At 42.2% G+C, this 14,165-nt stretch overlaps 1 protein-coding gene across 2 annotated transcripts in view; it reads right to left on the bottom strand.

The window, feature by feature from the left end:
- The window catches only part of SNX10 (sorting nexin 10), a 76,915-nt gene that overhangs the window by 18,902 nt on the left and 43,848 nt on the right, over nt 1–14,165 (bottom strand). For both annotated transcript variants that reach the window (XM_082632556.1, XM_082632555.1), the window contains one exon: nt 6,807–6,853. In XM_082632556.1, the coding sequence (XP_082488682.1) occupies nt 6,807–6,830 (24 nt within the window). In that variant the 5' untranslated portion in view covers nt 6,831–6,853. The remainder of the gene's footprint in view (nt 1–6,806; nt 6,854–14,165) is intronic.

The raw sequence follows: 14,165 nt of genomic DNA, 5'->3' as shown, positions 1-14,165 counted from the left end.
GCCAGGCACTGTGGTAAGTGTTTTATACATGTTTTCCTTTAATCTTTATGACAATCCTAAGAGGTCAGTAATATTATCACCCCCTTTTTACAGATAAGAAAAATAAGGCTTCTTAAGCTTAAGCAACTGGCCCAAAGTCAAATGGCAAACAGCCTGAGCTAGGTTTCAAACTCTGGTCTGCCTTGCTCCAAAGCCTGTGCTCTCAAACATGTTCTACTGGGTGCTTCTTCAACAATAAATAATAAATCTCCGATTTCACTATATTTCCAATTTCACAAAAGGGCATTATTTTGGAGGGGAAAAAATTATTTTCTTTGCTATTAGCTAAAACATCAGTTCAAACAACAAGTTCTTCTGAAACTCTGTCCCACTAGCTTCTCAAAGGCCTTGTATTTCATTTTTATATTTCTAGCACCAAGCACAGTATTGGCACTCATTAGTAAGTGCTGATGAAATGTTTGAGAATTAACCAACTGATTATAAAGAAGATTCAAAACCAAAGGATGTACAGGTTCTGTATGCTGAAGACTATAAGATGCCATTGAAAGAAATCGAAGAAGTATATACTTCTTTGTATATATCTGTGTAAGTATATTCTATACTGTGTTCATGTATTGGAAGAGTCAACATAGTAAAGAGATAAATTCTCCCCAAATTGATCTATAAGTTTAATGCAATTCCTGTAAAAATCCCAGCAAAATTTTTGAAGATACAGCTGACCTTATTCTAAAATTTACATGGAAAGGAAAAGACCCTAGAATAGTCAAAATAATTCTGAAAGAGAATAAAGTAGGAGGAATCCTTCTTCCTGATGTTAAGGCTTACTATACAGCTATAGTAATCAGGATAGTGTGGTACGGGTAGAGGGGCACAGGTCAATGGAACAGAATAGAAAACCCAGAAATAGACTTATGCAAATATGCCCAACTGATTTTAGACAAGGGTGTAAAAACAATTCAATGGAGGAGAGATAGCCTTTACAACAAGTGGTTCTGGACCAACTGGACATCCCCAGGCCAAAAGATGAACCTTGACCTGAACTTTGCCCCTTATGTAAAAATTAACTCAAAATGGATCGTAGATTTAAATGGAAACATAAAACCATAAAACTTTTAGAAAAAAACATAGGAGAAAATCTTTGCGACCTATGATTAGACAGAGTTCTTAGACTTGATACCAAAATGATAATCCACGTAAGGAAAGAGAGCTGAATTAGACCTCGCCAAACCTAAACTTTGCCCTGCACCTCCTGCAAAGAGGTTGAAAAGAAAAATTACAGGCTGGAAAATATCTGCAAATCACTCATCCCTCAAAGGACTTGTAGCTAGAATACATAAAGAACTCTCAAAACTCAACATGTAAAAAAAACAAAGAATTCAATTAGAAAATAGGCAAAACACACGAAAAGGCATTTCACTAAGGAAGACATACAGATGGCAAACAAGCGCATGAAAAGATGTTCAAGATCATTAGCCACTAGGGAAATGCAAATTAACACCACAACGATATGTCACTACATACCTATCACAGTTTCTACTATTTTTATAGTACAGTAAACATAACTGTGTGCTAACTGTAAAAATATTTATTCTTATTACAAAAAGATGAGTACAGACAAAAGCTAACAAAGAATCTCTAGGTGTTAGTATTAGTTTTTCATAGCCTTGATGAGAATCTTCTACCACAAAAATGAAAACTTGTTTCATTTTATGCTCACTTTCTCAGGCCATTTTTATCCTATTCCAAAGAATATACCCATTTTATATGTTTATGTATTTGAACTGGAGACTCATTCATTCAATTAAAATGTATTGAGTCCCGGTTCTGTGCGAGGCACTGACGTTTAACCTGGTGGTCTTATTCACCAGGGTTCTATCCAGGACTCCCACATAACAATCTCAAAATTAAAATCTAGCCCCTTTCACACACACTACATTCTCTATAAATAACATGCTTGAAAGGCACAAGCAATGTGTCAAGTAACCTTCCTTTATTTCCTAATAATATTTATGACAAATAACCTAAAAGACATCCTCCAAGGAATGTTACTTGTCACTTTATAGCTTGGAGTGTGTTTAAATGCCGTTCTCTGGCAGTTTTGAACGATGACTTTTAAGAAAGCTTTTATTACGTCGGGATAAATAGCTGTGAATGAAATTCAACTAGGCCTGCCTTTTACATGACTTATAATGATTCATGATGTTACGAGTTTCTTTACATAAGCAGCGTCCAGAATTGAGGAGAGTTACCTTTTTGTATTTCATAATACATTAGTGGAAAAAACTCATCTTTTACAACAAGAAATAATTGCCAACCTGTGTTAAACTACACCACAAGGACACGATCAGCAAAATCCAGAATGTGAAAACATCTGTAGGTCAAAAGATGCAGTTTCTTCAACAAATAAATGGCACAAGGGGGAAAATGGGCAGAATGAGAGGTTTTAAGCAATATATTAACCAAATGCAATGTGTAGTTCTTATTTGGATCATGATTAGAACAACCAAATATACAATTTTTTTTTCAGCATAATCAGGGAGACTTGAACACTGACTATTTGATGATATGAAGGAATTAATGTTAATTTTTTAAGGTATGATAATGTGGTTTGTTTCTAAGAAGGGTCATTTGTTATAAATGCATACTAAAATATTGACAGATGAAATTACACTATGCCTAAAATTCGTTTCAGATAATTCACTGTGTGGTAGCAGGAGGGAATGGGTGGCAGTGGGGTGATAGCTTGGTCATGAATTAATAACGTGTTAACTCTTGAACCCTCAGGTACATAAGGGCTCATTATATTAGTCTCTCTACTTTGTGTGTTTAAAATTTATAATGAAAAGTTAAAACCAGTAAAGGAAGAGAAGGAAGGGAGGAAGGGAAGAAGGGAAGAGGTCATCTCAAGGGGACTGCTTTATGAAAAGAGACACATGTGGCACTTGAAAGCGAAAGTAAGTCAGAAACATGAATCTGAAAGCGTTAACCATGAGCCCAACAGGTACTGACACTGTTAACATAATGACATCCTAATACTTATCTACCTTTGAAAAATAAGATTTTTTCATTATTATAAAAATAAAATATGTATGTGGTTAAAGAAAGAGAGAGAGAGATCATTTCAAGTACAGATGAGAACACCATGAAAATGAAGTCCCCTCCTACTGGACTTCCAGTTTCTTGTCAGCCTATCTAGGACTTTTATATACTTCTTCTATTATACACATAATTGGCGCATATATGTATATATGTGTGTGTGTATATACATGTATATATAATTTTTAATGCAAATGGGAGCACACTGTAAATACTGTTTTGTACCTTGGTTTATTCATTGCACAGTCTTTTAGAAATCTTTATGTGTGAGCACATATAATTCAATGTTGTCTGTTTTAAAACTAACTGTTTTAGAGCAGTTTTAAATATACAGAAAAACTGTTCAAAGACAGTAGAGAATTCCCATATATCCCATGCCCAGTTTTCCCTATTATTACATCACGCCACATAGGCAGGGAGGAAAGGAGGAAGGAAGAACAAATTGAGTTTTGGGGATTGGGAAAGGGTCTGGTCTTGTCACTTCCCTTCAAAGTCCCCAGCACCGCAGGACACCAGGTGGAGGTCTTGCTTATGGGATATCCTTTAACGTTACTCACTGGTCCCAGCTCAGTCAGTTTCCAATCAGAAATCAATATTAAAACCATGCTTTCCTAGAGCAAGTCCAAATGTTACCATCAATCAGTGTAAGTGTATCTTGAACACTTAAATGTTAAGCTTAGAGCCAACACATCCAAAACAGCAGCACATCCTTCCCATCTCTCCCTGTAGGGCCCTGTGTGGCAGGGTCCTCATGGCGCCTGGAACTGTCCCGGGCCCACTTGGTTCTGCTCCACTCAAGGTATCTCCTGCCACGGAGCTGTAGATTTACTGTCACTCAAGTGTCAATAAATGTTAATTACCATTATATCCAATATAAAGTATGTACCTTTTGAAGGAGAAAAAACTCTTATACAAAAGGTATGAATCTCTAAAGGTAGAATTCAGCCATCATGATCCAGGAGAGTTGGGGACATACACACACACACACACATACACACACAGAAAAGAGGTTTCAGCCCACCCTTCCAGTCACATCACATATATAGGACTAGCCCACTCACACCAAGCAAGCCCTGGGCAGAGACACAAACACAGTTCCTTGGAGGGGCCAGAATGTCAGACTCCATGAAAGAGTGTAAACTGCTTATTTACATATCACATAAGATGAGCTCAATGTGGCTGAAGCCAAAGGTCCTTAGTGATGCAGGAAGATCAACCTATTCATTCTGGGTGTTAGAATATAAAGAGAACGAAAACGCCTGGCTCCACACAAGACGCCGTCTGAAACGCGTTTCCTGTCACAGCCACCTACCTTTTCATTAGGGTTCTGGGTTCTGTCTCATTAAACAGAAGAGTTGATTCAGTTGGGTCCACCTAATTATTCTTATTAAAATATGTAACCATAATATTTTAATTGTAAATTAAAGCGGCATGCATGAATGAATCTGAATTCATTTTAATTTTACAATGGCCCGATGCCAAGGCCTTTTTACGGGGAAGGTCCATCAGCACGGATACTGCTCTCGTGGGAATTCAAACCAATGTACAAATGGAACATGTTTAGCTAACAAGGGAGCCTCTCCCTCCCTGTTCTCCTCTCTCTAGATTTATTGCGATAATAAAGCTACTTTAACAAGAGAGACTGCAATCGACTCCCCACTCTACCCACCCCATCTTTAAAAAAAAAATTTTACCAAACTTCTAAGCTGGCACTACCAGCTTAGGTAGAACCAAGATGTCAGTCCTGGGCCGTTTGCATCTTGAACAAGGATGGTAACTAGGTCTCAATTCACATGTCAACCTTACGATTAATTAGCAAAGTCTCCTGTGGGCACCAAGTGCAAAGGGCTTACACACACACTGCCCCCCTGGTCTAGATTCTAGAACAATCAGTGATATTGCATTCAGCCCTTATATATGCAGTTAGGTGGGACTTGAATTATTTTCCACTAAACAACCACCAGCCACTAGGATATTTAAAGGCTCAACCAAAACCTCCTCCACTTCTAACTGGCATTAACTACAGGGTGCTGATGGGGTAGCTGCTGAGATAAAAATATCTTGATAATTGAGGCTTTAGGAAAGCCTCTCCTTGACTTCTAAGCTGAGGCCTGAAAGATAAGGAGTCGTCAGCCTGTCAAGGTGGTGTGAAGGCTGGGGAGAGAGATTATTCCAGGCAGTGGGAAAAACATCTGTGAAAGCCCAGGGGCCCAGGGCACACAGAGCAATCCAGTTTCCAGAATAAGGCGTGAGAAGGGCACTGGGTGGAGTGAGAAGGAGGAGACAGCCTGGGGAAAGAAGCAGGGTCAGATCATACAGGGCCTTGGAAACCACACTGAGGAATTTGGACTTTGTTCTAAGAGCAACGTGAGAGAAACCAAGAAATTCTGGCCACACATAGAAAATGAATTGATACGTGATGAACAGTAGTATGTCACAGCACATCCAGAATTTCGCCTTGCTGTGCTCATTTCTTGCTGACAGAGGCTCAAGTAAATTTCTGGGCATTATACCTCTTTCTCCTTAATGGTATTTTCCTTTTCAATTGAAGGACTTTCCAGTTTAAAACTGCTTAATGTTACAATATTATTATATAATTAGTTATAATAAAGGCCTTTGTAAGGTCAATATAATGCTTTCTTTATGCAGTTGGTTAAAGTTTGTGTCTAGTTTTTATTAACTGAAATGAACTTTAAAAAGCGTGATTAAACCAGCCAAGCCAAAAGAAAAAAAAGCTTCTCATTGGAAAAAAGTCTTTGTTGCTTTCATGGGTAGCCTTTGGAATAGTGCCGGCTGTCAGCACAGCTCCGCTCTCAGGCCAATACAGGTGTGTAGCTTACCTGAAAGGAGGTCTGGCCTCTGCCCTTGGCTTCTGGGAGGTGATCTCTAGGCCCCTGGAATGTCTTGCCTGACAAGAGTATCTTTGTTTGCCTGGGCTTTGGCCACTGGACAGTCTTAACAATGTGAATATGATGGAGGCTTAGGGCCACGCTGTATCAGCTGTGACCTCTGGAGGAACTAGAGACTAAAGGTATTAGCCTGATCCCAGGAGGAGCGGACAAAAAGGTCGGCCATGCAGGCAGGATGAGCCCCAATAAAAACTCTGGACACCAAAGGCACAGGGGAGCTTCCCTGTGGAAATTATCACACACTGATTCCTTGTGGAGAGAAGAAGCAGTAGCTCTGCATTTGGGCCCCTTCCCAACTTGGCCCTCTTCATCTCTTCCTTCAGCTGGTTCTAACTGGTATCCTTTCCCTGTAATAAACCATAACAGTGAGTATAACTGCTCTCAGTGAGTTCTGTGAGTCTTTCTTGTGAATTATCAAAACTGAAGATGGTCTGGGGAGCCTCCAAATTTGAAATTGGTATCAGAAGTGAGGGCAGTGTGGGGACTTGCAGTTTGGCCACCTTCACAGAGAAGGTATTTCCTGAAGCAAGCACCTTGGTCCCAGTACTGTTTAACACAGGGACAAGGAAGAAGCATGCTTGGTCTTCGTACTGGGTAGGGCCAAGAAGGCTGCACTGATGCTGGAGAGTGGGGGTCAGCAGGTTCAGGAGGGCAGCTGTTTTGTTCTTTCATTAGCCCCCTTCTATGACATCCTGTGGTATCTTGACTCTCCTCTACAGATTTATGGTTAGAGAATGAAGAACTAACCTGTAGTGAGTCAAAGCACATGGATTATCTATTTTGGGATTTCTGATGACATACCTCTTTCTGCTGTTCTGGAAACATCTTCAACACAGGACACGATCGATCTGAAAAATAAGATACCAACACTCAGTGATTCGGAACCTCCATACAGGAGCAGATATGCCTCTCAGGGCCTCCCACCCAGATCCCCCCTGAGAGCCTGCCCTCCCACAGTCTCTGAAAAGTATACCTGTGCTTCTCCCCTACCCTGTCTCCTGCTGACCCAACCAAGGGGAACATCGGTCCACCTGGGAATTGGGAGTTTAAGACATGGCAAGGCCAAGACAGCCAGATGATGACCGGCCCTCACACTGAAGGCCAGGCAAGGTCAGGCTGGAGTTGGAGCCTTGAGGAAATCAGAGGAGGCTGGAGATGCTGGGGAGCAGAGGGCCATGAGGGGCAGCAGGGGATGCTGGTTGGCAGTGAGGTGAAGAGAATGGAAAAGGTGCCCAGAGATCCACCACTGAGAACAGCCCTGACGGTTTCACCAGCAACCCAAGCTTTCAAGGGACAGGTCACTCCTGTGACATTTAAACTACTCCAGAGTTCAGATAAGAGATGGTGTGGCCCCAAGAGGGATGAAGATGGGAACCTTGATTCTGAGACTCCAGTCAGTGCAGTCAGCCTCTCGGCTGATTCCAGGCCCTGCCTGTTCCTAAGATTGTCTACTGTTCCTTAAAACCCCACTTAGCTAGTTGGACTTAACACCTACTCCCTGCCAAAAAAAAAAAAAAAAGAATCCTCTCACTAGATGCATGCACAGGTATTTTACAACAGAAAGGTGGCTATGGCTGCATGGTCACGATTTGCCTTTATTTTGATAATGTAAGTCTGACCCCACTTTCCAGATGATTATTATCATCCACAAGTATTTCCTGAGTCTCCACGAACATCCCTGGCACTGTAGGGAATACGAGGAAGCAAGTGGGTGCTTCCCACATGGTGAGTGTCGGGGAGGAGAACCCAGAGCAGGCAGAGGAAAGAGCTCCCGAAGGAGGTGAGTGAGCCACACCGTGAGCAGTGGCTGTGCTTCCAAGGGGAAGGAAGCTCCTTTCAGCCAGAGTGAGTGAGCGAGCAAGGGGACCCACAGGTGAATTTCAGTGTTCACGAAAAGAGGAGGAAGAGGTGTGACAGTGACATACACAGAGGATGGGGGAAAAGCGTGATGGACAATCCAGAGATGGGGGCCAGGCCAGTTCAGCTGAGGGAAAGGGCTCATGGAAGGTGGGAAGCTGCCAAAAAGGTAGGTCTGCATCCTAACCTCTGGAACCTGTGAAGATGATCTTATTTGGAAAAGGTGTCTTTGCAGGTGGGTGGGCCCCAAATCCAATGACAAGTGTCCTTCTTTTTTTTTGTTTGTTTGTTTGTTTTCTTTTGCGGTATGCGGGCCTCTCACTGTTGTGGCCTCTCCCGTTGTGGAGCACAGGCTTCAGACGCGCAGGCTCATCGGCCATGGCTCACGGGCCTAGCCGCTCCGCGGCATGTGGGATCTTCCCGGACCGGGGCATGAACCCGTGTCCCCTGCATCGGCAGGCGGACTCTCAACCACTGCGCCACCAGGGAAGCCCAAGTGTCCTTCTTATAAGAGACAGAAGAGAAGAAATCATCCACACACAGAGGAGAAGGCCATGTGAAGATGGAGGCAGAGACTGGAGTGATGCAGCCACAAGCCAAGGACACCTGGAGTCACCAGAAGCTGGAAGAGCAAGAAGGCCTTCTCTCCTAGAGCCTACGGAGGCAGCACAGTCCTGCCAACGTCTTGATTTCAAAGTTCTGGCCTCAGGAATGGCGAAGAGAATAAACTTCTGTTGTTGTAAGCCACAAAGTTGGTGGTAATTTCTTATGGCAGCCACAGGAAACTAATACAGAGAGGCTCTCTGGGGATTAGACTAGAAAGTCAGGCTGGGAACGTAGCTGGGGAAGGGGGAATTCATTCATTCACTCACTCACTCAGTATTTATGTGCCATGTGCTGGAGTAGGAGTGGGACACACAGTGGAGGGCAGAGCAGACCCAGAGCTTACGAGATGACTTCATAAATATAGTGTACAAATGATAGGAAAGGAAAGGGAAGGACAGCCTCTTGAAAGAACGGAAAGACTAAATGGGGAGGTGGGGGAATGTCGCCTGGGAAGGCTGTACTGAGAAAGTGGCACTTAAGCTGAGGCCTAAAGGGTGGTGTGATTTAGCCAGGAAGGCTACAGGAGAAAGGCATTTTAAGCAGAGGGACTGGCGTGTGCAAAGGGCCGGAGGCTGGAAGGAGGAGCAGCTCGAGAGTTCAGGTTATTGAAGGAATCCCTGCATCGGCTGAAGGCTAGGCCATGGGTTACCTCCATCTTGGGATTCTGCCGAAACACTGATCGGGTGGGTCCTTGACCCCATGCCTCCACCCCTTCCAGATCATCCTGCCAACTCCCACCTCTCTTCCCCGCTCCTGCCCCAGCTCTTCACCCTCATTACACAGCATGTTGTGCAAGTCCCTGCTGGCATGAACCTCACTTGCATCATAATATTTGTATATCCTCTTTCTCCCAGTTGACTGAATGTCTCCAACAAAGCACATCTGCGTTTTCTTGTGTAAACTGCACAACCATTCTGTGAGGGAGATTTGAGTGTCCTCACTTTTCAGGTAAGAAAACAGAAGGTTGGAGGGAGCAGGTTGCCCCAGGTCACACAGGGAGGGAGAGAGCTCAATTAGTCCAGTGTGAACTCAAGCCAGTCTGCTTCCCAACTCAGGTCTTCCCATTGCCTGAGGCTGCCTCCATGACTGTGTGGCTGGACAAATGGTTCAAATTTGGGGTCTTTAATTTAATTCTCCCCAAAGGACTTGAGCTTTTCACCCACCCCCACCCAAGGCAGGAGGATTCAACAGTTCTCACAGGGCCACCTGAGATGCTAGAGACCAAGTCAAACTGTACAAATAGGAAGCTGAAAGTTTAAACTGGCTCCAAAACATCACAGAGAACACACAGTCAAGCTTTAATATTTTAAAGCTGGATAGAGGGATGGGGGTGGGGTTAGAGGGGAGAAGACTTTCATTTTCCACTCCATCCACTTCCACATTGTTTGAATTTTTCCAGTGAACAGAAATTAATTTTACACTTTTTCAGGTAACAATCATTTAAAAATAAACACAATAATTCTATCAGAAGTATTAAAAAAGAAATGACAGGCCCAAAATGGAGACACCTGTGCTAAAACCAAGACTTAATACCTAACCAAACTGCCATTACAACCTTCCCCAGGAATGTAATCCTAACTAGAAAATGTGAAATTTTCTAGTCAGCACCAATTAGGTCACTCTTTGGATCCCCCCAAAGGAAGATGAGGTAACTCCTTCTGTCCCCCATAGGGAGGTTACCTAAGCCAGAAATAATCTTTTTGTTTGTTTATGGCCTGTCTTGCCTTTGAAAACTTCTCCCTCTCTGCAGCCCTCTGGAGCTCCCCTCTACTTGCTAGACGGGATGCTGCCCAATTCATGAATCGTTCAATAATGTTAATTAGATCTTTAAATCTACTTGGTTGAATTTTTGTTATTCAACAGAAGAAATAGTGACTCAAACATAAATTATGGAAGATTTTTACTTCATGTAAAATAAACAGCAGATTCAAACGCAGGAAAAGATGCTACCTTTATAACGCAATAGGAAATGTCATCTGGTACTGGACCTTGCCATGGCATTTACTGATGGGGAGAAGGAAATTAAATGATAGCATGATAGAATGGTTTGAGAGAAAAGGTTAGATGTCTATAATTTAGCAAACCGAAGCCGCTAGTCAGAAACTGCCCCCTGATAGACTATGCCCTCCTGGTGGGTTGTAAAATTTTTCATTTGTTTAGATTTCCAAATTCCCCAGGCTAGCCCCTATGCCTGTCAAAATAATGGATATGGAGAATTCTTGCCTCACTGAAAGACTAAACAGGAACCAGTGTGGAGATCTGACCCCAGGTGACCACCAACAAGGCTGTCCTTGGAGCGTTTTCTCTCCCCACCACAACCAGGAAGCCACAGCACACGTCCATAGTCACCCACCGCAATCCATTCTCCCTCCCGCTTACCTTCCTCACAAGAACTGGTCAGTCTCACAGCCATTCCAGACAACAGGTTTGATTTCTCAAACCTGTTATTCAGGTTAGAGTTGGGGACACACAGATGACAGAGCTACATGGTGACCCCCTACAGGGAAATATGGCAGCTACGGAGAATCCTCTGAGAGACTCAACATGTGTCTTCATGACTGCATCACCACCTTGACAGTAGGATTTGCCAAAACCAGAAACTCCAGGAGAAACCTGCCTCCACTTTTCACCCTGGAATATTTCTTCTATAAACAGAAAATGTTTGTGAGACAAACAGAACTCTCTAGAGCAGAGGTCAGTACTATTTTTCTATGAAGGGCCAAATGGTAAACATTTGAGGCTTTGCAGGCCATATGGACTCTGCTGCAACTATTCAAATCTGCCATTTGTAGTAAGAAAGTCCCCGCAGATGGTAAGTAATCAAATGAACATGGCAGTGTTCCAGTAAAACTTTATCCACAAAAACAGGTGACAGTACTCTGCCGACCCCTGCTGCAGAGCAGTCGAGTAGTGTGCTTTCAGTTCTATACCTTAAAAGCCCTTTCTTAAATCACCAGAGGACAACCTTTGTATCGCTAAGCTTGGTCTGTATACCTAATGGTGGTCTCCTCTCCGCCAAGCAAATTACCGACCAAAACTAGGCTCTATATGTGAGTGGAGTGAAAAAGGGTTACACATGTTCTCCACCGGTGAAATAAGGAATAACAAGCACGGTTTATAGATTTCTTTAAAATGAAAATAGAAGGGGGTGAGGTTCAAGTAGCACAGTTTTGGTTTTTCCTACCATCCCATGTCCAAACAACAAACTTGTTAATCATGAAACAAGATCTGAATTTACATCAAAGTCGCAAGGATATCCTGAACAGAATGAAACTGGTTTTATCAAAAATATACAGTTTTTGACCCACCATAACAATATACAATTTCATAAACCAAATAGACACGTTTTCCTGTACTTCCAATACAGAAACCAAGAGAAACCTCATGTGTTTCCAGAATAAAGTGCAGGTGGATTCATAACTAACCTCACGGTGGACAAGGCCTAAGAGTAAGGGGAGATGAGTGTATTTTTACAAGGAAACGACTTTGTTATCTTTCTTTTCTTTGCTGTGTTAGGAGTAGTCGTCAGCCCTCAAACAAAATATACTTAACCTCTTCTCCCTTCGGGAAGTGTGGCCAGGTTCCAAGAGTGGGGGGCTTCAGGCTGGGGACAGGCCTGTAAGTTGGGTGTGGAGAAGGCAAAAAACTAAAAAAGATACCATCTGATTATTATTTCCCTCCATGTCTCACCATCTTGCTTTGACACTGCTTCCTGTCTAGTCTTAGAGAAGAGACTCCACTACGGGACACCCATGCTTGGGGAATACCTGGTTCCTTTCCTATTACAATTCTGCCTCCAGAGAGGGTTATTTTATAAGACAGTTAGACAAGAGCCTTGGTACTGAGAGGGGCGGAAAGGGTGTGAGATAGGAACCCCAGGGAGCACTTGAGAGGGTCCAAGGGGAGTTGGCTGAATAGCCTGGGTCAGTCTCAGAGGTATCTAAGAAGTGGGGGGCAGGGGGTGGCTACTTCCAGGGGCATCCAGTAGCTGTGTTGATCTGGGGTTCTCAAAAGCTTTGTGCCCACCCTTCAAAGGGAGAACTTCCTCCCATTGCACCCTGTCCTGTGCCTGAGGCTCCTCAAGTGTGCACAGAGGAGCGAGCCGTGTTGTGCCATGCCTGTGTCTCACCAGCTCACTGCCTCACAGGGGAAAGGCTGGCCATGCCAGGGAGTTTATGTTGTGGCCATCATGCTCCCTAGGGCACTGAAGTCCCCAAGGAGTCCTCTAGGACACCGAGAGGAATTGGTCCTAGTAGTATGGTTAGTAAACATCTCCCTACCCTCACATAAACATAAAAACAATACAAAGAACTTGAGAAAACAGTGATAGACATAACCATATGAAAATTAAACCTGCTGTATGTTTGAAAAGGGATTTAAAGACAAATGTCACATAATAATAATATTTATAATATGTATGACAAGGTATTAATATTTCTTAATTTGTGGAAAGCTCTTACAAATCTATAGCAAAGAATATTCCTGTAGAAACGTGAACAAAGGTTACTAACAATCAATTCACAAAACAACAACAATAAAGGTCAAACTCAACAAGAAAACAACCTGATTTTTAAAATGGGCAAAGGACCTGAATAGATATTTCTCCAAAGGTAATGTACAAATGACCAAAAAGCTTATGAAATATACTCAATATCACCTCACATCCATAAGGATGGCTACTACCAAAAAAACAGAAAACAAGTATTGGTGAGGATATAGAGAAATTGGAAACTTTGTGCTGGTGGGAATGTAAAATGGTGTAGCTGCTATAGAAAATAGTATGGAGGTCCCTAAAAAAATTAAAGTAGAATTACCTTATGATCCAGTAATCCCACTTCTGGGTATATATCTAAAAGAGTGGAAAGCAGGATCTCAAAGACACATTTGCACACCCATGTTCATAGCAGCATTATTCATAACAGCCAAGAGGTGGAAGCAAATCAAGTGTCCATCAACAAACGAGGGATAAGCAAAATGTGGTGTGTGTATACACAATGGAATATCATTCAGCCTTTAAAAGGAAGGAAATTCTGACACACTCTACAACATGGATGAACCTTGAGGACATTATGCTAAGTGAAATAACCCAGACACAAAAAGACAAATATTTTATGATTACACTTACTTTATGAGGTTTCTAAAGTAGTCAAATTCATAGAAACAGAAAGTAGAATGGTGGTTGCCAGGGCTGGGAGGAAGGGGAAATGGTGAGTTCTTGTTTAATGGGTATAGGGTTTCAGTTTTGCCAGATGAGAAAGGTCTGGAGATTTGTTACACAACAATGTGAATATACTCAACACTATTGAACTATACGCTTAAAACAGGCAAGATGGTAAATTTTATGTTTCTTACCACAATTAAAAATAACATTTTTTTCATAAAAAGGTCAATAATCTATTTTGAATGTTTAACCTTGCTGTAAGTGCAAATAAAAATGAGATGCCATATTTCTGTCTATCAAATTAGAATGTTTCTTCAATGATGTCCATTGCTGGCAAGCATCATGGGAAATGGGACTGAATGCTGCTGGTAGGAATGTGAGCTATTTCAATATTTCTCAAAGACAATTTGGCCATATGTTTCAAAAGCATTTTTAAACTGCTTATGTTCTTTGACTCAATTATTCCACATCTGGAATCTCAACCTAAAAAAACTGGCCAGACGTGCAATTAATTTTTATATGAATATTCACAATGC

Source organism: Mesoplodon mirus (assembly GCF_964341445.2).
Source record: "Mesoplodon mirus genome assembly, chromosome: 9".
NCBI lineage: Eukaryota > Metazoa > Chordata > Mammalia > Artiodactyla > Ziphiidae > Mesoplodon > Mesoplodon mirus.
The sequence above is the reverse complement of the archived record's forward strand: the minus strand, read 5'-3'. Positions and strand labels throughout refer to the sequence as shown.